A 22,427-nucleotide genomic window follows, 5' to 3' on the forward strand; every position below is an offset into this window, starting at 1 on the left:
ATAATAGCATTTTGTGGTTATGATTGCGTTATGGTCGAATGTCACATTCAAAATAATAATTGTTGTATATATATATATGACTGAGAAATGGGAACAAATAAACGGGTTAGACGATAAAATTAAGCATGATTAAACTCAGTTTTACTAGCTATATTATCTCTAAACAAAAATCAACTACCCTATAGGTATGCTGTCATGATGGATAAGTGCTTATTTTCAGCTAGTCACTTCCATTCCATGTAATCAATCTATTCTAAAAGCTTAAATAAATTGATTCAAGAGTTGAATTTTTCCCCCTCTCTTATTTTGGGCCTGTGACCCTATCTATCTACTTGCTTGGGCCAGCTTCATGAATAAACTATGCTCCGGCTGAACCCAACAGCATTCATAAAGCTTTCGACTTGTCCACAATTTTTTGCCTACCGCAAATTCAAGAATCTGAAAAAGAAAAATGCAACTTCTTTTGAATCCCATTTATTATTTCCTTGTTACTTGACATCTTACATAGGAATTGAATATGAATTGATACGTACAGTGAGTAATCTTGGCAACAATTAAAGAACAAACAAATCGAAATCACAATGCAAATTAAGCAATAATTAATAAAATTGATCAAAGTCCAGAACTGAAAGGGACGCCAGTGGCAGGCAACCATGACCGTCCAGCAATGAAGTTAGCAACAGTAAACTGGGATGCTTCAGTTGCGCTTGTAATAACCCTGTAACCACGCCACTTAACTCTTCCACTAGTTGAAGAAGCAGGACCCATATTCTTATACTCTCCATAATACAAAGTATTCAATGCAAAATTGCCATCCCATTCTAGCCAACCAGCTGGATCCACCAAAGAATCAAGGTAAGTTTGGAGAAAAACTGTGCGCGAGTACTGCTTCCATGGCCTACCTAAGAAAGTTTTGAATGAGCTGAGCACTGGTTTAAGGTCAGATGCAGCCATAACTCTAGAATTATGGATTGAAATCCCTGTATTTTGATTAGGGTCCGTCCTGCCTTGTGCTGTTATTGTGTTCTTTTGTTTGTCCATTGGCCTTCTTGCATATATCATGCAGTTTTGCAAGACAACAGCTGCATTGCCAAATATGAAGTCCACAGTTCCATATATGTAGCACTCTTTGTAGAATTGTCTTTGAGAATGGATGTACAAGGTGTCTTGGTAACCTTCAAAACCGCAGCGGTAAAAGACTGAGAGATCAGAGCCTGATCGTAGTGCCACTGCTTGGTGGTTTTGTGGACCGGCAGTGTTGCGGAACGTGATGCCACTGGCTATGAATCCTTCTCCCGTCACCGCTGAAAGTCATTCAAGTGCTATGTTATTAGTTTTAAATTTAACAAATGATTGAAAATGTCTGAAGAGAAAAGTACAATAGGTTTCTCGAAATTAATTTAATTTTTCTTGTCTTCCAATATTTACACAAAATAATTCGGACGCAATTTTCTAACTCATTTTTTCTTTACGTCTAAAGACCGGTGCTTCCATATTTAATTCTTGAAATTAACCAATACCGGGTTAATTAGCAATGACCCTCCTTTTCCCTGATAATAAAAAAAAAGTAGGAACTCTACCTAATACATTTTTTTTTGGAAAGTGTCAATATTACATCGTTCTTTCAAGAATTCTTTTCCCGTAAAACAAAAAAATCAATATGTAGAAACATATGAAAATTAATGAAAATGAAAAAATATATTGAGTTTAATTGATCATCGAAGCTGAATAATACCTAGGCCGATATAACTGAAAAAATAAATAACGGAGAGAGTTAAATTTTCTTACCAACAGTTGCAGAGTTGAAAGTGGTAGAGCCTCCTCCAACACTCCGGCTGCCGGTGATAATAGTATTCCTCAACCCATCGCCAACCAACATAATATTCTTCATTTTGTTACCAATCTCGAGATTCTCTCTGTAAATTCCACTTTTAATACGTATCACAAACCTTCCTTTTCCACTCCTCTTCGCAGCTGCATCAAGCGCCTGCTTTATAGTCCGGTAATTCCCCGAACCATCTTGAGCCACCACTAGATTTGGGGTCGACGAAGATGTCTGCAAAAGCTTCCGATCACCTGGTTTAACCCAACTAGGAAAACCATCTTTATAAGTTTGTGGCGAAGCGGATGATGAGCCATTGTTTATAGCCAAAGTATTGCCTATTAGCTTAGAAACATTGGTGGACATGAGTGGCAACATAAAATCTGAAACCCCTAGCTCAACAAATCCAGCTCTACAAGTTTCAAGATTGGTTAGAGCAGTGCTGAGCCAAGTTTGAGCATCGTAATCAGTACATTTGGTGTTGGGGTCAAGAGTATGATTGAGTTGGATAATGGTATCTTCATAAAGCTTTAAGCAATCAGCCCATGCAGCCTTCTCTTTCTCATTGCGGCATTTTGAGCCAAGGTACTTGTTGTGGCTTTGAGCAGTGATGGCTCTTTGCATGGCTAAGTCAATTGCCATTCTACGAAAATCAGATCTTTGTTTTGGAAATAAGTATTTTGGGTTTTGTTTCATAAAGTATTTGCATGGTTCAGGATTGGGGGTTTTGTTGCACCACAAATCTATCTGATCAGAAGAGGCATATGACAGTGATGGTGAGAATAATGAGAAAAGGGTTATGGCTAAGACAGATAAACATAGCTTTGCTGCCATCCTAGTGGCTCAATTGTGGAGCTTATGGATTCTCGAGGTTTTGTTGATGTCAAGGCTTGGAATATGTTGGTGTTTATATAGGAGAAAGAAGAGAGAAATTATAGCATGTATCAGGTTTCCATTAAATTTTGTATGTATATATTGATTTTTAAGTAGATTGTTGTTATATCATGGAAAGACAAAAAGGATAGAGGTGGCGACTCTAGTGACAGGTTGGCTTGGTTTGAACATATAGATTGACATGAAAATGATAGTTGACGAATGTATAATTATAGAGATTCTCTAGCTTTATCCTTTAATTATATATGATATGATATACCCGACCATAGCATGGGATAATCAATGTTCATTTTAAAAGGGTCTCATCATTCTCACAAACAGTCTCTATTTAATTTTAAAAGGGTGACATATAAAATTGATGCTTCATTACTTGGTAGTAAAAAAGTAATACATAATTTATAATTTTATAACTATTTCATAAGTAATACTCAGCTAAGATATTAAAATATTTATATATTGGAGTAGCCAAGAAAGATCTATTTAAATATTATAATACATAAGGATTGTATAGTTATTTCTTAAGTAAAAAATAAGAAAATGAAATATATTTAAGTAAAATGGAGCGAGAATAACCAAAAAAGAAAAAGAAGAAAAAGGATGTAATGTGGTATCTCTAATCTATGCATCAATATAGACACATCAAAAATATCGAGTTGAGGATGTAAGGGGAAAATAAGCCATCATAAGAAAAGTCGCATTCTGCTGTTTCTGGCGGCCATTTTCATGAAGTTTCCGAGCAATTTAAAGCTCACTTTAGGACACCTTCCCTTTCTAAAAATTAACGACTATGAATTAATACAAATAACTGAGATATGAGTAAAGTAATATCTCGATGAAATGAAGGTTTTTTTCTTTTCTCAAATTAATTGTATTAAGAGAAGGAGTAACTGTGCTGTTGATATAGAATGGCCTTAACTTGTAATTTTGTGCAAAGCTCCTTTTTTTGTCGAAGACTGGACACCCTTTTTTTTTATGTATGGGCTCCTTTTTTGTCCGTCTGCTATTATTAAAATTTGGGAAAAATAATGAGGTTTTTTTAATATTTTACTTAAGTGCAGTTAGAATAGATTACAATATATATTTACACATTTAATATATTTTTATATGCATATTAATTAGATAAGATTTTGAATTCAAATTTTTCTTATTTCATTTATCATTGGGAAAGAAATTAAAAATTAGATGTTCAAACAAAAAATTAAAAAAAAAATTAAATAATATATATTCTGATATTATAATTAGATTTTGAAATAGATGAGACAACTCGTGAAATATATAAATGTAGAGTTCGTCAATAGTGATTGTGATTGAACTTAAATTCAATCATTAGAACAACTATTTGAATTGTTGGATGTTGCCATTTGATTTTGTAGTATTTTAGCAATATGAAATTGTCCAAGGAGAAACGCAATGCTGTTTTTTTTTTTTTTTCTTTAAATAAAAATACAAAAAAGAAAAAGAAAAAAAGAAGAAGCATGCATTACTCGATAACCTTAGCGTTCTGTTATTGTGGGCGTGCCGCCTTCCATTATATCTGAACCCAAAAAGGATCCGTGTTGTAAAGGCCAACTGCATTTGAATAATTCTTCAGTTACATTATTTTGAAGCCAATATTAATTTGACCCACTAACCTTAATTCGTTCATAATTGCTGTCTATTTGAAAGCTCCAATAATTAACTTCCCTGTCTATCCTCTCTATGCTCCTGTTTATTTATATACTGAAGGCCAAGTGTCTTTAATTCCTTCACTATTTCGTGCAACTAAAGCTTAACAAAAGAAAATAAGAAAAGGTTGGTCAATACTTATCACTATTGTTCACCTGCTATATACATAATTAATCAAATTTCTAATACTAATTATTAAATCAGCATACCAAACTATTCAGGCTAATTGGTCTTTGCATTTTGGAGCCTTATAAACTTGAAAATACTGACATTTCTTTGAAAGGTAAATCTCTGTTCATAGGAGTCATATATTGTTTATTTGTAACCTTAGTTTTTTTTTTTGTTCTTTGTTTCCTGGTAACGCGTTTTGATTGATTGACATATTGGCTATTTAAATAAATTTTTTAAGGTCAACAACATACTAAAAGTCAAATATCCACCGAATCATATAAGTAGCAATATTACCAAAGTCAAATGTTTATAGGTGATGAGAATACCGCAGCTGGCAGGTTATATATTATTTTCTTCTTTGGATGACCATTGAGGCATGGAAGTTGCAAGCCACTAATATGAATTTGGGGGTGTTGATAATACTGTAATAATATAATAGTATCTGAAAGTTAATATTTACACGGCCTAATCGCCCTAAATTTCTTAAACTTTGGACCTTTTAGTAATTTTAATTATTTTTATTAACTTTTTCATAGAAATATCTATTATTTTCAAAGTTACAATCTGACCACCATAGTTTCAAAAATGCGATGGCTAGTTGCTGATGTATTTTCTTCTAAGAAAAATAGTCAGCAAAAATATTATTGACTCATCAATATCACCAAAATCTCTCTCTCTCTCTCTCTCTCTCTCTCTCTCTCTCTCTCTCTCTCCCTTCACTTAGGCCTTAGCGTATAAACATAATCCCCCTTTCTCCTCTATAGTCACGGACTGACGGACCCAAGCCCGAATTCCGTGTTATTACCAAAGCCCTATGACTAGTTTTTAGATCAAATCCTCGCTCCAAGCTGAGGAATGAGGATGGTCGTCTCCCTCTTTCCTGCTAAGAGTGGCCCAAAAAGCCCAATGGGTTTCATTCCATTATTTGAAACTAAAATACATGTGCATATTATGGCAAAGTATATACAATCATTATAAAGTTCACATAATGAATTTTTTTTTTCTTAAAAAATTTCAATTCAATCAAATGAATAAATACACCAAAAAACGAAAGGAATAAAAAAAAAAGGTATAGTAAATAGAGAATATTCATAGGCCAGAGATAAATGGAACACCAGTTGCTGGCAACCATGACTGGCCAGCAATAAGCCGACCGACCGTGAAACTTGAGGCTACAGTGCTGCTAGTTATAACATGATATCCTTTCCATTTAACTCTCCGTCTGGTGGAAGACCCAGGTCCAAAATTCTTATACTCTGCATAATACAACGTGTTCAAAGCAAAGTTGCTGCCTTGCCACTGTGACCAACCAGCTGGATGAATGAAACTATCAATATAACTCTTAAGAACTACTGTCCTGGAGTACTGCATCCAAGGCCTTCCTAAGTACGTCTGAACTGCACGAACCACCGGTTTCAAGTCAGGTGCTGGTAAAATCCGCGAGTTGTGAATTGAAATTCCGGTATTCTGGAAAGGGTCATTTCGGCCCTGTGCGGTGATCATGTTCGCTTGCCCTTTCAAAGGTCGCCTTACATAGATTATACAATTTTGGAAAACAACTGCTGCGTTACCAAAAATGAAGTCTATGGTGCCATAAACATAACATTCTCTGTAGAATTGACGTTGTGAGTGGACAAAAAGAGTGTCTTGGTATCCTTCAAACGAACATCGATAGAATACGGAGAGATCTGAAGCTGATCGAAGTGCAACCGCTTGGCCTTTTAGTGGACCTGCTGTGTTCCTAAATGTAATGCCACGAGCAACAAATCGGAGACCATCTATTCCTGCAAAAAGAATTTAGTATAACTTGTGAACATTAACAAGTTTTGATTTGATATTATATGTGGGATTAATAAGTTAGTTCTTGGATGAGTTCATATCAGTTCACATGATAACAGTATATTAAACCAAAGATGAGATCTTATTAGTTGATTCTTTTGGCATAGTCTTTTTATGTTTTAAATGTTATGATTTCTTTTTATTAAATTTTTTATTTTGGTGAATTTTTTTTATTAACAAAAATTAAGTAATTACAATTTTGTTAAGAAATAAACAAAAATAATTGCCTAAGTTTCTGATAAAAGTACCAGTTTAAATTGGTCCTATCAAAGATGTATTATATATCAATCTCTTCCCTGTGGCCCTGAAAGATATTTAATAAAAAATGTATTTCTTCTCTTTTTATTCCTCTCTCTCTCTCTCTTATGGTTCTATTTCTTAGTTTTGGTAAAAAAACTGATCCTAATATGGCTATTAGTCTATGGGAGCATAAGACGAACAGACAGCAATGATTACATACAGTACATAAAGCCTGGAAATTAAAGTACTTTCTTACCAGCAGTTGCAGAACTGTAGGTTGTATAACCAGCACCAACACTTCTGCCACTCGTTATAATGGTATTTCTCAACCCATCACCGACCAACCAAATATTATTATTGTTGATGCCAACTTCTATATTTTCTCTGTAAACGCCTTTCTTCACATGAATAACAAACCTAGTCCCATATCTCCTCTTCGCTGCCGCATTGATAGCTGCCTGAACAGTCCTAAAATGCCCCGAACCATCTTGTGCTACTACCAAATTTGCCTTGATTGATGGAGCTTGCAATAGCCTCCTCTCTTTCCTTGAGAACCATCTTGGAAATAATCCTTCTATACTATTATTTTGAACAGAAAGCAAAACTCCATTAATAGCTAGACCGTTGCTTATAAGCTTAGATAGATTACTGGAGACGATTGGCATGATAAAATCTGACACGTTAAAGTCTAAAGACCCTGTCCGGCATGTCTGGATGTTAGTCAGGGCAGTGCTTAGCCATGTTTGTGCATCAAAATCTGTACAGCTTTTCTTTTTCTTGGCAGCTAGACCTTGAAGTGTGCGGTTTAGTTGAACGATGGTATCAGAATGGAGTTTGTGACAATCAACCCATACAGCTCTTTGGTGATGATCTTGGCATTTAGGTCTTAATTTGGAGACTTTTTTTTGTGCACTAAGAGCTCTTTCTAGGGCAACTTGGACAGTTATTTTGCGAAATTCTGACCTATGTTTGAGAGCAACACGTTGGAGTCTGTGGCCAATGAAGTACTTGCAAGTTTCAGGATGTGGTGTCTGGCTGCACCACCAGGTAACATTGGTTTTAGAGGATATCGATGTAGCAGTGAAGATTATTGAAGAAAAGAAGATGAAAAAAATCGCTAACAGTTTAATCTTGATTTCCATAGTTGACTTTTCCTTCTTCTTTTTTGATTTCTGAGATAAGTTTTGCTTGGTCAGGGTTTTAAGGGCTTGGTATTTTAGCAAGGGTTTCTTTATGTAGCAGAAACAACAAAAGATAGGTGTGAATATGAATAGTATAGGCTGGATTGCCTGAGAAATGGAGAATTGTATAGAGTAGATAAATGAAAATGCAAGGTACGAAATTTAGGATATACCACGTTGTCTTTACTTATTGTTGTGTGCAAAAGGAAAATATTCCTATTTTCTTAAGAATAGTTTTCATTAATCAATAATGATGATCATTAATGAACAATTCTTTATCAACATGATTACACTTTTGATATTTTTTACATAAGAGCAGATTTAGAATTATTCGCCTTTCTTGTTAAACAAAATCGACAGCATCGTAACAAGCCGGCTAATTCTAAATAATTAACATGTCAACAATGTAAATACCGGTGGTTATTACAAAGAAGCACAAAACATGCCCCCGCAAAAGAACTTTGATTAAACTAAATGACCCAAAACAGAGGCCACTCCCCACATGGGATAGCTTAACGTAGGATCAACTTTCTGTGCAAGAAATTTAATTTTATAACAAAGTAAAATCTTTCCTTGTCAACGCCTAATGACGACTGTGTAACTTACATGAGAGGATCAAGCCATCAATCACATATATCAACAGAATCATTTGGTAGGCTGAAGGAAGGAGCCATCGAGCCGTCTAATACGGCAATATTATATGGCCCTGAAGGATGATCGTGTACATTCGTCTGAAGTAATGATTGTTTTTCCTTGTAAATATGGTGTTGGTTTGTTTCTCAAGTGAAAAGGAAGTAACAGTGCCTTGTTTAAAAGGAATAAGCAAAGCAATGTTCATCTATTACTCAATAATGTTCGTTCAAACAGGCATTATAATCGGAATGGCCCATGTGCCATTTTGTTTGTACGGTAAGCAAGCCATGCATCCTCCTTATGGTATCAAACAGACCATTATATTAACTTTGCTATAATATTAATTAGTTTCTTCGAGGAAAGCTGAAGATTAATTTCAATCTAAATATATTTGAGAGATTTATATTAAAGTAGCAACCTGACAGTTATTAAGTAAAACATTAGTAAGTAAAAACATGGAGGTTTCAAGTCCATGCAATGACTTCACGTACGGCAACTAATTCCTGCTAAGTTTAATTTAATTCAAAACCGTGTATTCTCTGAATTTGATCAAATAATACTCCATCCATGCATATGAAGAAATTATATTTTGTATATATAATTTCCCATAGATATTTACGTGATGCTTCCGTTCCAATTTTCGATAATGGATAGACTATTTTATATATATTCGTTTTATTCTGGTCATTAAAATTCAATTATAATTGACATATAATAAAATAAATATGAATATACAAAATGTTTAAATTTTGAAGATATCTTTTCTTTTTCTTACACCGTAAATTATAATTTCTTTTTTATTTAATAGTTAATTTGGAACACTGTTAATTTCTTACTTGGACTACAATTTCCATCCTAGAGTTACAGGTTCGTCTCCTCAGAATGTGGTCATCTGATTAACAATGAAATATATTTTGAGAAATTATGTGGACTAGTTCATCTGATTTGTAATATTGGACTTTAAAGACGCCGCCCAATTACTAAGATCTAATCAAAGAGCCCACATGCAATTTGTTTTCCTATAGCCCAAAAGCACAAAGCCGAATATATATTACATACACGAAAAACATAAAAAGATATTCACCTTCTTTTATTTTTTTATTAAATTTATGATTTTTATTTTTATTTTTTAATATCTTAAAATATCAAAAATACAGTTTTGATTATTTTTTAATCATTTTTAGATAAAATAATTGAAAATAACATTACTGTAAATTTAAAAATAGTACTTTTAAAAAATATTGTACAGTAAAAATAATATTTTTTATTAATTTTAAAATATTTTTGAAAAAATCCCTTATACATGCGTACATACACACAGTATTAAGCTATAACAGTATAATGTTTAATGTTGGGATAATAATATAAGAAATGAAATGATAAAGCACAGAGACGGAAGAGAAAAAAGAAAAGGAAAAGGTGACTTAGGAAAATGAAAAGAGATGTTTGACATAATCGGATTATGGGACGCATAATCTGTTGCAAGATTCAACGGATTGTATGATAATCTTCATCGATCATCAACTTCACTTAACTTAACCCACCAAAAATGGATCACTCCTTTTCTTGAGTTCCGCAAAATGAAAAAAGATTTTAAATAAAGGGGGATTGTTGCTTTACCAATATGGGTGATTCCAGGATGTCTAATTTTTAAGAAAGAAAATTTCCATATCTCATACCAAAGTTCACTTATCTTCTTCCATGTTCTTTTGATTATGTATGCTGTATTTCCAAGAATTTTGTGAATTAAAACTTCTTTTTGCTAACATAATTCAATATTAATTTTGTAATTTATGGTCTTTCCGAAGTATAATAGAAAAAGAAAGCTAATGTTTTTTTTTTTTTTTAAAGTTCTTTAAGAGCTGTTTAATTTTTATTTTTTTCTGAAAGTTTTAAGATACAAATGATTTTTGGATAAAAATTTAGCCAAGTTTAGAAGTTATGACCCCGTTTTCTGATATGAAAGCAATGCTTAGATTGCGTTGGACATTGTTTGAATAATTCTTAATTAAGAAGAATTTGATACTAATATTTTGTTTTTGTCAAAGATATTTTTAATTTAAAGTAATATCCTAATTGTACTTTGCAAGTTTAGTTTGGCAATAGATGAAATATCTCAACTTGCACAAAATTACAAGTTTAAACCTCTCTTTCTCTACTTCTAATAAAAAATGATAATAATAATTATCATTATTCACTCATTGATATCTAATTAAGGTAGATTTTAACATATCAACCTATGTATCTCATCAATAACAATATCATAAAGTTTTACTAACTCATTCCTGAAAAATTACATACCCTTTGTTTAATTCATGATTAAAAATGCATGTATATATGCTTCAGCTCAATCCATCTATACACCCTCTTAGCTACTAGAGCTACTCTCCAAGTGACAAAACAACATATACTTATCATTATAAAACCTTAAGAAATAAAAACTGAAGAAGGAATTTTAGATACCTGCGAATTGTGATTGACTAAATTTATTTAATAAGGAAATACGATTTTTTGCGGTTTCAAAACTAAGTAACATCTTTGGGTACTTATACACTAATTAATAAATGCACAAGAGCAGTCAAAGAAAGAAGGAGCATCAAGCAGTCGTGGGCAGCCAAATTCAGTGTAATCATCCGCCTCATACGCTTCCTTCCATCTGGGTGTGAACACAACTCTATGAGGAATTTATTTCGCGCCAAAGTTAATTATTGAATTTCCCCGTAACGTGCTACTCTTTACTATCTTTATAGCCTTATATACATATATATGTTTCTTGATTACAAGAAGTGAATTAGAGGTAGAGGCGAGAGAAAAGAAGGATGAGTGTATCAAAAAGATGGCTGTTGGGACTGTTAGGAGGGATAGTGATGGCTACAGTTGTGGCTGTGGTGGATTCACACGATTATGGGGATGCACTTACTAAAAGTATTTTGTTCTTTGAAGGCCAGAGGTCTGGGAAATTGCCTCCTAACCAAAGGATGACTTGGAGAAAGGATTCTGCTCTTCGCGATGGCTACCAGATTGGTGTAAGTTCATTTCTCTACTCTTGTTTCTCTGTATCGGATGTGCTATATGCCATTTTTTTATTCATCAACCCTTCTTCGCCAGTTAAGGTTGCACCATAATCTTGAAGGCTTTAAGAGCACTATCATTAACACGATCCAATATTTGTGTTATCATTGAAAAGTACAACTACGGTTCTTGGCGCAATTTGTTTCTTGATTCTTTTTTCTCTATAGAAATGGAAATGTTTAAACTAATATTAGAAGACAAACCAAAAATATCCTGGAATTTAGGAATATACACCCTTTTACTTAGCTACAAGTGAAGATTTTAACTAATTGCTAGTGATAATTATAAAAATTCGTCTGTCCAAAGATTTAAAAGTTAATTTTAATTGAAATCTAACTATTAATCAAATGAAGTTAATGAATCTACCCTTTTAATAGTATAAATTATTTTATATATTTTTATATATGATGAGATAAATCATTTATTTTTTAAATATTTGTCCCTCATGTATAATTTGTATTTGATAACATTATTTGGATTGAGTTAGTTGAAGAGCAACAGAATCTTTAATAAAAGTAAGTGAATAAGCTTACACTTTTTTATTATAAACTTTTAAAATTAATATTTTCTTATATACCTAATATAAGATAAGATAATCCATGTATCTTTCAATAATAATGATAATAGTGATGGATTGAAGGTGGATTTTCGTTGTCAACTCATGCATGATGTCTTTCAACATTTGTAACCGAAGTCTCTCCTCAATTGGGCTTTCAGTAACGTGGGACTTGGTTCAATTTATACACGTTTACTATTGAATGATGGATTAAAGACTTCCTTTTGCTTTTGTCTTTTTTTTTTTTTGTACACGTTGCTCTTTTAAAGGCTAATTATGCACTCAACCTTTATTAAATTGAGAACTCTTCCTTTTCGTATAGATCTTCTCTTTTTCATGCCAACTCCAAGCAACAACATTAAAAAAGCAATTCAACTTTTATCCTAATGCCTTCAATTTAGTATTAAGTTTTTATTAATTTAGAAAAAGGGAAAAGAAAAAACCATTAGAAAGCAAAAATAATGCAAGGTGCCAAATATGCATTTGTATATCCACCAAATTATTTTTTAATAGTTTTCTGTTATTTCTTTTCTTTTGATGAGGAAAAAATTAGTATTACAAATTAATAATATAAATAGGTTTTTTTTTTTTTTTTTCAAGTCAGCTCTATAATCTGGTTATTAAACCTCCCGCTTAAGTTAAAATTTTAAATTTTCTAAAAGGGTCCAAATTTTTCTTTTTTCTTCCTTAGGACCTTATGGTTTGTTGGGCGGGCCCTTCTTTTCTCGACAAGGCTGAAAGCCTGAAATAGATGGGTTTTTGAGCAATTAAGCTGAAATGAAAAGCAAGAGATGACTTAGCTGATAATGTTCACACATTTGAGATCAGTGTGAAGATGGGTTTTGACGTGAGTGACTAAAGTTGCGGCTCTTGGTGAAGATTGTTGTTTCCATGACAATTTGATTAGGTTAGGATGTTTATGTGGATTTTTGTGTTGTGTTAGAGAGGCTTGTAGGTTTTTCGCAGGAAAAAATGTCGTAGTGCATTGGCTGAATACGGGCCAAGGTCACTTGGCAATTACTTCTTATTAGATTTTTAAAAACTCGGCCTTATAAGCTCTTAGTACTGTTTACTAGATAAGTACTTAGACTACAGCTATTACTAGAAGATCGATTTATTAGCCAGGTACCATTCCAAGGGAAGTGTGAAAATTGTTTTCGATCTCAAACATTTTAAAAGGATCATACATCCATATAAGGATAATAATGAATTGCTATATAACTAGAAAATCACTTGTACTAGTATATATAATGCAAAATACAAAAATGTACCCCACAAATTCCACTCGCTTTTCAGGTTGATTTGGTGGGTGGATACTATGATGCTGGTGACAATGTCAAATTCAATTTTCCAATGGCATTTTCAACAACAATGCTGGCATGGAGTGTTGTAGAGTTTGGCAAGTTCATGGGTCCTGATCAGAAACATGCACTAGAAGCTATTCAATGGGCAACTGATTATTTCCTAAAAGCCACAAGCATTCCAGGCGTTGTTTTTGCTCAAGTTGGTGATCCTTATGGAGATCATAATTGCTGGGAGAGGCCTGAGGACATGGACACCCCTAGAACACCTTACGCAGTCAGCAAACAGTTTCCTGGTTCCGAAGTTTCAGGGGAGATAGCTGCTGCGCTTGCTGCAGCTTCTATTGCTTTTAGGCCTAGCAATCGTGCTTATTCTGCAAAGCTTCTGAAAAGGGCTAGAATGGTACTAACTACTGCTTGTAATTATGCTACTAGTTAATTAAAAATAGTACTAATTATTTTCTAAAGAAAACTTTTTCTTCAACGAAATGCGGAGAACAGATTTTCGAATTTGCAGATACTTACCGTGGATCTTATAATGAAAGTCTTGGACAGTGGGTGTGCCCCTTTTACTGCGATTACAGTGGATATGAGGTTTGAATCGGAAGATGCTTAACTTCTCTGTTCCTATATATTTATCTCGATATCGTTGAAATTAACATTTTATCGTATTCATAATTTACAGGACGAATTGATATGGGGAGCTGCATGGTTGTATAAGGCCACTAAAGATCCTAATTACTGGAATTACGTTGTCAACAACATAAAAGATCTAGAAAATGCAGTCGTCAAAAATATAGACGGTGTCTCCTATAGTGGCGGTAGTTTTGCTGAATTCGGATGGGATGCTAAACACGCTGGCATTAATGTGCTTGTTTCCAGGGTGAGTTCTTCTATCTTTTGACTTGAGTAATTAATTATCACATTCTGCTTGCTGAATATTTTTGCCTGTTGCTTCTCATATATAGCTGCTGAAGAGTGCCAAAGCTTCTAGTTTAGATCCATTCATTCCAAATGCTGACAAGTTTGTGTGCAGTGTGTTGCCCGAATCTCCTACTGTGTCAGTTTCATACTCTCCAGGTACAAATTATTTCAGCGGATGGTTATTGAATATAATTTCGTAAACAATTTTTGATTGAATTCAAATCATATAAGCTTCTAAATTAATTACTAAAAGTGTTGTGTGTATATATATAAATTACGTAGGTGGATTTCTGTTCAAACCTGGAGGAAGTAACTCGCAACATGCGACAGCTTTGTCATTTCTTCTGCTAGCATATTCACGCTATCTGAATCAAGCCAATAGAGTCATTCATTGCGGCAACGTCGTTGCTACTTCTGCTAGGCTCGTTCAATTCGCAAGAATCCAGGTATCATGCATCTTTAATAGATATAGCTGGAAAAAAATAAATAAATAAAATAAATAAATTGCTGCACCAACTTGTGGGCAGCGCACGAACACATTCATAATATAGTACTGTTTGATTATTCTTACGAGAATATTTTAATTAATATTAATTACTTATTAGTGCCACCAATTTTAATTGATATAGGTAGATTATATACTAGGAAGCAACCCTATGAAGATGTCGTACATGGTAGGATATGGACAAAAATTTCCTCTCAGGATACACCATCGCGGGTCGTCTCTGCCTTCCGTTAACCAGCACCCTGGGCGTATTGATTGCCAGGGCGGAACTCCATACTATAACAGTAACAATCCCGATCCAAACTTGCTCGTCGGTGCTGTTGTTGGAGGACCTGATGTAAAGGATTCTTACGCTGATTCTAGACCTGATTTTGTACATTCCGAGCCAACCACGTACATCAATGCACCTCTTGTCGGTGTCTTGGCTTACTTCAGATCACATCCATCCCCATAGATTTTCATTTTCTTTCTCTTTTTATAAAAAAAAATTAAAATAATTTCCCTTTTCTTATATACATGCATACTGTTTTTAGATAATTTAATCATGTTTTGAAAAGAAAATTAGGCATGTACAGTTGTGATCTTCTTTGTTTTTTTAGAAAGCAAAATGTACAGTGCAATCATATTATACAATCTGATAAGTTAGAGCAGCATTTTTCTAAATTAGTAATTTCACTACTCACATTATCATTTGGATAGGATAGTAGAGACCGTAAAGAAGGTAGTTTGTAATTTATATGTGTTTATAGGGCATATATAAAGCTGTTTCTTTTTTCCTCACAATTTATAAACTAAACATTTTTCACATGACTATTAGTCAATCATTTAATCAATACAAATATACCTTCACACTCATTACCACAAAAGTTAACTATGAACTTAGGCCCTTAACATTTGAAAAATAGTTCAATTAAACCCCTCAAGCTAACTTCGTTAAATTGACATTAGTTGCAATAGTTTAATTAAACCGTCTTTCAAACATTAACAGCCTAAGTGAAAGACTTTAAACATTATGCATGTGGTTGAGAACGCATGAGCCTATCCGTACTTTTTGTCTATTTATTTCCCAAATCAAAATAAATAGACTAGATTAATATTTATATAAAAAAAAAGTAGTTTTCCATTATTATATGTTAAATTCTTATATTACAAGTTTTTAAAAATTAATTAATGTAATTTTTGTGTATGTGCCCACATGTGTGAATATATATGTTAAGCTCAAAAGTTGTTTAAGAAGTATAATAAAATCTCATTTAAATCAACATCTAAATATAGTAAAATATAATAAAATAAAAGAAATTTTAAAAATAAAGGAACCAAATAATTAAAGAGAGATCAAGCGATCCTAACTATATATTAATATAAACTTTTCATTTTATTTTTTTTCATTGTTTTACTTATAAGTATGCAAAATAAGAATTAACATAAAAATGAACTAACTTATATCTTTTACCTATACATATAAAATTTAAGAAGTATATTTTTGGTGCTTATGCTTTTTAAAAATATTAGTGTTATTGATTAAGTAAGAAATGTATATTTATTGCTTATTTTAATAATTTAAATTTAAAAAATTTAAAAATATATTAAATTTATAATATAAAAAAATGGTATAAAACTTAAAAAATTCTAAAAATTAGAACAGTGACCGAATAAAATACTAAGAGTAAAAAAGGTAAAAGATACCATTAGGCCTTTGAACTTTCAACTAACTCGCAAAAACATTCCTAAAATTAAAAGTGTCTCACTTAGACCATTAACGTTTGAAGAACAATTCAATTAAACCCCTCTAGCTGATGACAATTGAACTGAGTTAGTGGGAAGGGTTTAATTGAACTGTTTTTCAAAAGTTAAGGGTTTAAATGAGACACTTTAAACATCATGCATGTAATTTAGATTTGAGCAAGAGTTTAGGGGCTTATTTGTGCCTTTCAAGGAACTAAATTAAGCAATAAAATCAGAAACCGTGCACACATGTTAATTAATCAGACAGATACTGGAATTACCAAAATTAGGCCTCAAATTAATCATATTACTTCATATTTAGATTACTGTTTGATTATTGAAAGATTTAGAAGGAATCTGGCAGTATGACTTTCCATAAGAGAAAAATGAAATATGGGTGTAACTAAACAGAAGAAGAAAGTTTAACCGCTGTAGTTTATTACTAATTATCGTCAACTTCTTTTCTTGGCTGAAAATGAAGAAGAATATTACAAAATTAAGAGTCCAAGATTTTATTTATTTCTTCACTAGTTCGTCCTTCTCCTATGTTATTTCCATCTTTTGATTCCGTATCTTGGAGCACACCATTTCCTGACATACTTGCTATATCTGTTGTTTGTTGCCAATTAAATTATATTCTCCATTCTTGTAGATAGAATTTCTCATTATCATATATGCACGTACATATATATATATACTACCATGGCTCTTAAGAATATATAGATTCATAAACCTCTTTGTATTAATTGTTAGTTTTCTCTCGCACTTCTTTTTCAAGTAGAAGATAAGTGGATTCAAAGAAAAGAATAAGGAGGGAAATGGTGAAAGAAGCCAAGGCTAGGGCTATGCTACTGTTGTTAGGATTGATAGTGATGAATTTTTTGAGTGTTGCATCTCAAGATTATGGAGAAGCACTGAGCAAATGCATTCTGTTCTTTGAAGGGCAGAGATCCGGGAAACTGCCATCTACTCAAAGGATGAATTGGAGGGAGGATTCCGCTCTTCAGGATGGCTCTGATATTGGTGTAAGTCTCTATCCATTTCGTTGATGTAGTTTTTAAACTAGTCATTATGCCACTTTTAATCAAATAAAAATAATAGTAATAATAAGATGTTATTGCTCTCTATGGGACTCAACTCAGAGTGATCTCTTCTTATCACTAAGTTAAGACACAAATTATAAAATGAAAAAAGAAAATGTCAATTTCAATAGTAATTTACTATTTATTAGTAAATACTTATGAGACTTTAAACTATTTTGATAAACATAAAAAAGAAGATAGTGTAATATGATAGATTTAATAGGTGTATAATTGAATTATTAGTGTAATCCATCATTAAAACAAAATATGGTATATTAATCTTGATGTTTTAACTTGTAGCTATAATATGGTATATTTAGATTTTCTAATAATAAATGCTAGTTGATGTGGAAATATATTGTTGTTTTCTTTTTTCATGGACGAGTAATAGTAAAGTAACAATCGCATGGCCTCAGAAACATGAATATTAGTTCAGCACTAAGTTGAAGCTGAATGCTAACAAACGTGTGGTTCCTTGCATGAACTGGTAGGTGGATTTAACTGGAGGTTACTATGATGCTGGAGACAACATAAAATTTAATTTCCCAATGGCATTTACAACAACTCTGCTAGCTTGGAGTGTATTAGAATTTGGCCAACTTATGGGCACAGACATGAAATATGCAGTAGATGCCATTCGATGGAGTACAGACTACTTCATGAAGGCTACAAGCGTCCCTGGCTCAGTTGTTGCCCAAATTGGTGAACCCATCAATGACCACAATTGCTGGGAAAGACCTGAAGATATGGACACCCAGAGAACAACTTACGTTGTTAATCAGACATATCCTGGATCAGAAGTTTCAGCCGAGATTGCTGCTGCATTAACTGCATCGTCGTTGGTTTTTAAGACTATTGATAGTGAATATTCTAACCTCCTACTCCAAAGAGCGTTTCAGGTTCGTACTTTAAGGTTGTGCTACTGTCATTATTTATCAATTCGATTCATTTGTCTATGTATTCTTAATTAGGTATTTGACTTTGCGGATAAATATCAAGGATCTTATGACAGTAGTGTTGGCCCTGGGGTATGCCCATTTTATTGCGATTCCAATGGTTACAAGGTATGCTTTGTATAATCAGGATTGCTAAGTTAATTATTTCTCTAGACTTATCGTCGGGATACGAATATTATTATACAGGATGAATTAGCATGGGGAGCATCATGGCTATTCAAGGCAACTAATGATAACAAATACTGGGATTACATCCAACAGATAATGAACAGCTCCAAATCCATGGTCATTACACGTACAGACGATGTTGTGAATTCCCTAAGGGACAGCTTTACTGAATTTGGATGGGATTCTAAACAAGGTGGCATTAACGTACTTGTTTCCGGGGTATATATATTAATCATCGACCTTACTTTATATTGAGAAGTAGTACTTCTTTTTCATTAATAAAAAGAAAATTATAATTTTATATTTAATTTATTGGTGTAGTTGGTGGGGAATGGCTCCGATCAGAATCCCTTTATTCAAGATGCAGATAAGTTGGTATGTTCTATATTGCCTGAATCACCTACCAAATTTGTCACATACTCCGCAGGTAAATATTCATTTTCTAACAGAATTAAACACTTTAGATAGACGTGAGATTTAATTATTTATCAACATCTGTAGAAAAGTAATGAATTTCTTGTATTGTTAGGTGGACTTCTATTTAAACCCGGATCAAGTAACTTACAACATACAACTGCACTTTCCTTTCTTCTTCTTGTTTATTCTCGATACTTGGAACAGTCACGTAGAGTAGTCAAGTGCGGCAATGTAGTAGCCACTCCAACTAGGCTTGTGGCTGTTGCGAAAGGCCAGGTTTGCCACCTCTTTCTTTCACTGATTTTTACTAATTACCGCTTTTGCAATTGAACTGCTCTTCTTATAAGTTATAACTCAGGAACAGAACTATTTCACTTTAATAAAATTCTGAAGAAAAACAATAGCTCCACGGAGAAATTGACTAATGCCTTCAGGGTGGTGAATGCAGGTGGATTATATACTAGGAAGGAATCCATTAGGCATGTCTTACATGGTGGGATATGGCAACAAATACCCTCAAAGAATTCATCACCGTGGCTCTACCTTGCCCATGATTCAAAATCACCCTCAACATATTGGATGTAAAGAGGGAACTCCATACTTCGAGAGCAATAATCCTAACCCGAATGTGCTAGTTGGGGCTATTGTTGGAGGACCTGATATTAATGATCAGTATGTTGATGATCGACTTAATGTTTCACAATCAGAACCAACCACATACATCAATGCTCCCTTTGTAGGAGTCTTAGCTTACTTGAAAGCACACCCATCCAAATACGCAATTTCCTAATTGGATGTGTTTTTCTTAAAGTAAATTAACGCGCTCTTGATCCCTGTTTTTGGTATTTCGAAACTTTCCCTTTTATGCATTACTTCTTATTATTGGAAATCATAAATTTTCTGTTCATTAAAAATAATAATTATACAGCTTATTTAATTATTAAAATGAAAATAAATACAATCAAGATCTAGAAAAATGAAGTTTTATTTAAATAATAAAAAATTGCACTCATATTATTTATTACAAAATTCAGTTTCTAGACTTTAAAGAAATGTATTTGTTAGAAAATCAATAAAAAAATTTCTCACTATCAATACTTTAAAACTACTAAATTATATTATTATATTTGTAAAGAATAACTTAAATCTCATAAAAGATATTATCTTAAATCACATGGAAGATATTAAAAATATTATAAAGAAGGATAATAAAAATTCAAATTATAAAAATAAAGAGACAATTTTTTTAAAAGATATGTAATTAATGGAACCGAAATAGATAATAATAAAATAAAATAGAAAAAATATGTTAACTCAAAAAATTGTGTTTTAAGTAAAGAAAGAACTTTAATAGAAAAAAAAAAGAAAAAAAAAAAAGAAAGAAGAGGCAGATGTGATTTTTATTAAATATTGTTAATCGTGAATGTTACTAAACCTTTTTAATTTATAAAAAAGATAAGGGCTAAATGCCTTGGACATTAAATTTTATTTATTTTATCATTTTAACATCTTATTTCTTATTTCTTGATATATTTAATAAATAACTTAATTTATTTTTGGTGACATTTAAAATATTTTTGACAATACGGCTTTATTTAATACATGCACGTATATTGCTTATAAGTGTTTAAATATTATTAAAATTTTTTAAATTAAATCAAATTTAAAAAAATTATAAAAATAAAATTTAAATATTTATTGAGTTATATTAAAAATTAAAGTATTACAACAGTGGCTGACCAAATTTAAAATATTTAAATAAGCATTAAAGTTATAAAACTTGAGTATTATAGATAAATCAATTCAAGTTGGGTTTCTCCCCAACCCATAATTTGAATCTCCAAATCAGTTTCTATTATGTTCCACTTTTCAGCCCAGAAGGACTGTTTCTATAATTTTGTTCATTTGACGGTATTATGTCATGCGTAGAATTGTAAAGGAATCAAATTTTTCATGAGCTATTTGGAGCTTGGATCAATAAAAAACTTGTTCGAGTTCGTTCGTTAACTTAAACAAGCCGAACTCGAGTTCCATTTCGAGCTTGATAATTTTATCAAACTGAGCTCGAGCTTAACTGAGTTCGGTTCATTAGCTCGCGGACGTATTTGTTTACTACCTTGCGAACAGGTTTGTGAGTTCGAGCAGGCGAATAAATTTTAAAATTTAGCTCATTTATAAAGTTCGTGAACATGCTCATTTTATAAGCTCGATAAGCAGGCTCGAGTTCGAGTTGAAATTATATTAATTATATTGAAATTATAAGCTTATTTATTATTAAAACACTAATTAATATATAATAGGTAATTACTAACTAGGCACTAATATAGAAAGAAAAAAAAGATTATGTGTCTAAATGAATATAGTTAATTGTATTGTCATTATTACGAAATTTTATATATCTTAACCTTAATATAAACTAATTTCTTTTTTAATCCATGCTCTTCAGTTTTTAGATATCTCATATTTATCTAACTCGAATATTAGAGTAAATAGAGTAGAGTGTCAGTGTTGGATTATATGGTTTTTTTGAGTAAATCTTAATTTAATTAAAAATTTGAATTGAATCAAAATATATATATATATATATATATATTAGAATATAGCTTTTACTTTGTTTATTATAATAAATAATTTGCTAACTCATTAATATTTCTATATTTAAGAAACAACCTTTAACTAATTAATCACTTAACTTCATCATTTTGTTCTCCAATCTATTAACATTTTCACTTATAACTATATAATGCTAATATAATATTAATTATATATATATATATTATAATCAAATTTATTAAATAATTTTTATAAAAATATATTTTTAACTAATAAAATCAATATTGGAGTATCAATCATCGTAACTGCTAACGGTTTATTCACATAGTACTTTAACATATTAATATTATTAACTTATGATTATATAGTGCTAATATAACAATAATTATATTTATTAAATAATCTTGATTAATTTCATGTTTCTCGACTAATTAAAACTATATTATTATATAAAAGAATCTTATACCATATTATTACATGGTAAAATTTAAATTTTATTTTTAAATTTTTAATTTTAATTAATAAATCTCACTTTTACTATTAAAATAAAATATTAATAAATATATAGATAAAATATTAATAAGTATATATTATGTTATTATGTTTTGAAATATAACTTAGATATATTATATATTTTAATTTTAATTTTTGTAATATTAAAATTTAATATTTATACAAAAATAAAAATATCATATATGAATTAAATAAATTTTTTATTAATAA

The 22,427-nt window shown here is 31.7% G+C and overlaps 4 protein-coding genes across 4 annotated transcripts; 2 read left to right on the plus strand and 2 right to left on the minus strand.

Moving 5' to 3' along the window:
* Nucleotides 1-439: 439 nt before the first annotated feature.
* Nucleotides 440-2,759, minus strand: LOC8266061 (pectinesterase 2). Its single transcript, XM_002510894.4, has 2 exons — nucleotides 1,789-2,759; nucleotides 440-1,304 (listed from the first exon to the last, which is right to left on the minus strand). The coding sequence occupies exons 1-2, from the start codon at nucleotides 2,654-2,656 to the stop codon at nucleotides 613-615; spliced, it is 1,560 nt and encodes a 519-aa protein (XP_002510940.3). The 5' UTR covers nucleotides 2,657-2,759; the 3' UTR covers nucleotides 440-612.
* A 2,547-nt stretch (nucleotides 2,760-5,306) lies between these two features.
* On the minus strand, nucleotides 5,307-7,896 carry LOC8266060 (probable pectinesterase/pectinesterase inhibitor 60). Its single transcript, XM_002510893.3, has 2 exons — nucleotides 6,888-7,896; nucleotides 5,307-6,336 (listed from the first exon to the last, which is right to left on the minus strand). The coding sequence occupies exons 1-2, from the start codon at nucleotides 7,771-7,773 to the stop codon at nucleotides 5,642-5,644; spliced, it is 1,581 nt and encodes a 526-aa protein (XP_002510939.1). The 5' UTR covers nucleotides 7,774-7,896; the 3' UTR covers nucleotides 5,307-5,641.
* Nucleotides 7,897-11,244: 3,348 nt separating this feature from the next.
* LOC8266059 (endoglucanase 4) lies at nucleotides 11,245-15,456 on the plus strand. The gene is made up of 7 exons (XM_025159391.2): nucleotides 11,245-11,471; nucleotides 13,370-13,777; nucleotides 13,876-13,968; nucleotides 14,060-14,257; nucleotides 14,343-14,454; nucleotides 14,581-14,744; nucleotides 14,928-15,456. The coding sequence occupies exons 1-7, from the start codon at nucleotides 11,265-11,267 to the stop codon at nucleotides 15,255-15,257; spliced, it is 1,512 nt and encodes a 503-aa protein (XP_025015159.2). The 5' UTR covers nucleotides 11,245-11,264; the 3' UTR covers nucleotides 15,258-15,456.
* A 1,786-nt stretch (nucleotides 15,457-17,242) lies between these two features.
* Nucleotides 17,243-19,996, plus strand: LOC8266058 (endoglucanase 8). Its single transcript, XM_002510891.3, has 7 exons — nucleotides 17,243-17,553; nucleotides 18,102-18,509; nucleotides 18,582-18,674; nucleotides 18,753-18,953; nucleotides 19,056-19,161; nucleotides 19,264-19,427; nucleotides 19,600-19,996. Exons 1-7 carry the CDS (start codon nucleotides 17,347-17,349, stop codon nucleotides 19,939-19,941), a joined length of 1,521 nt encoding a protein of 506 aa, XP_002510937.1. The 5' UTR covers nucleotides 17,243-17,346; the 3' UTR covers nucleotides 19,942-19,996.
* Nucleotides 19,997-22,427: the final 2,431 nt, after the last annotated feature.

This window comes from Ricinus communis, chromosome 4 (assembly GCF_019578655.1).
Source record: "Ricinus communis isolate WT05 ecotype wild-type chromosome 4, ASM1957865v1, whole genome shotgun sequence".
NCBI classification, from domain to species: Eukaryota; Viridiplantae; Streptophyta; class Magnoliopsida; order Malpighiales; family Euphorbiaceae; genus Ricinus; species Ricinus communis.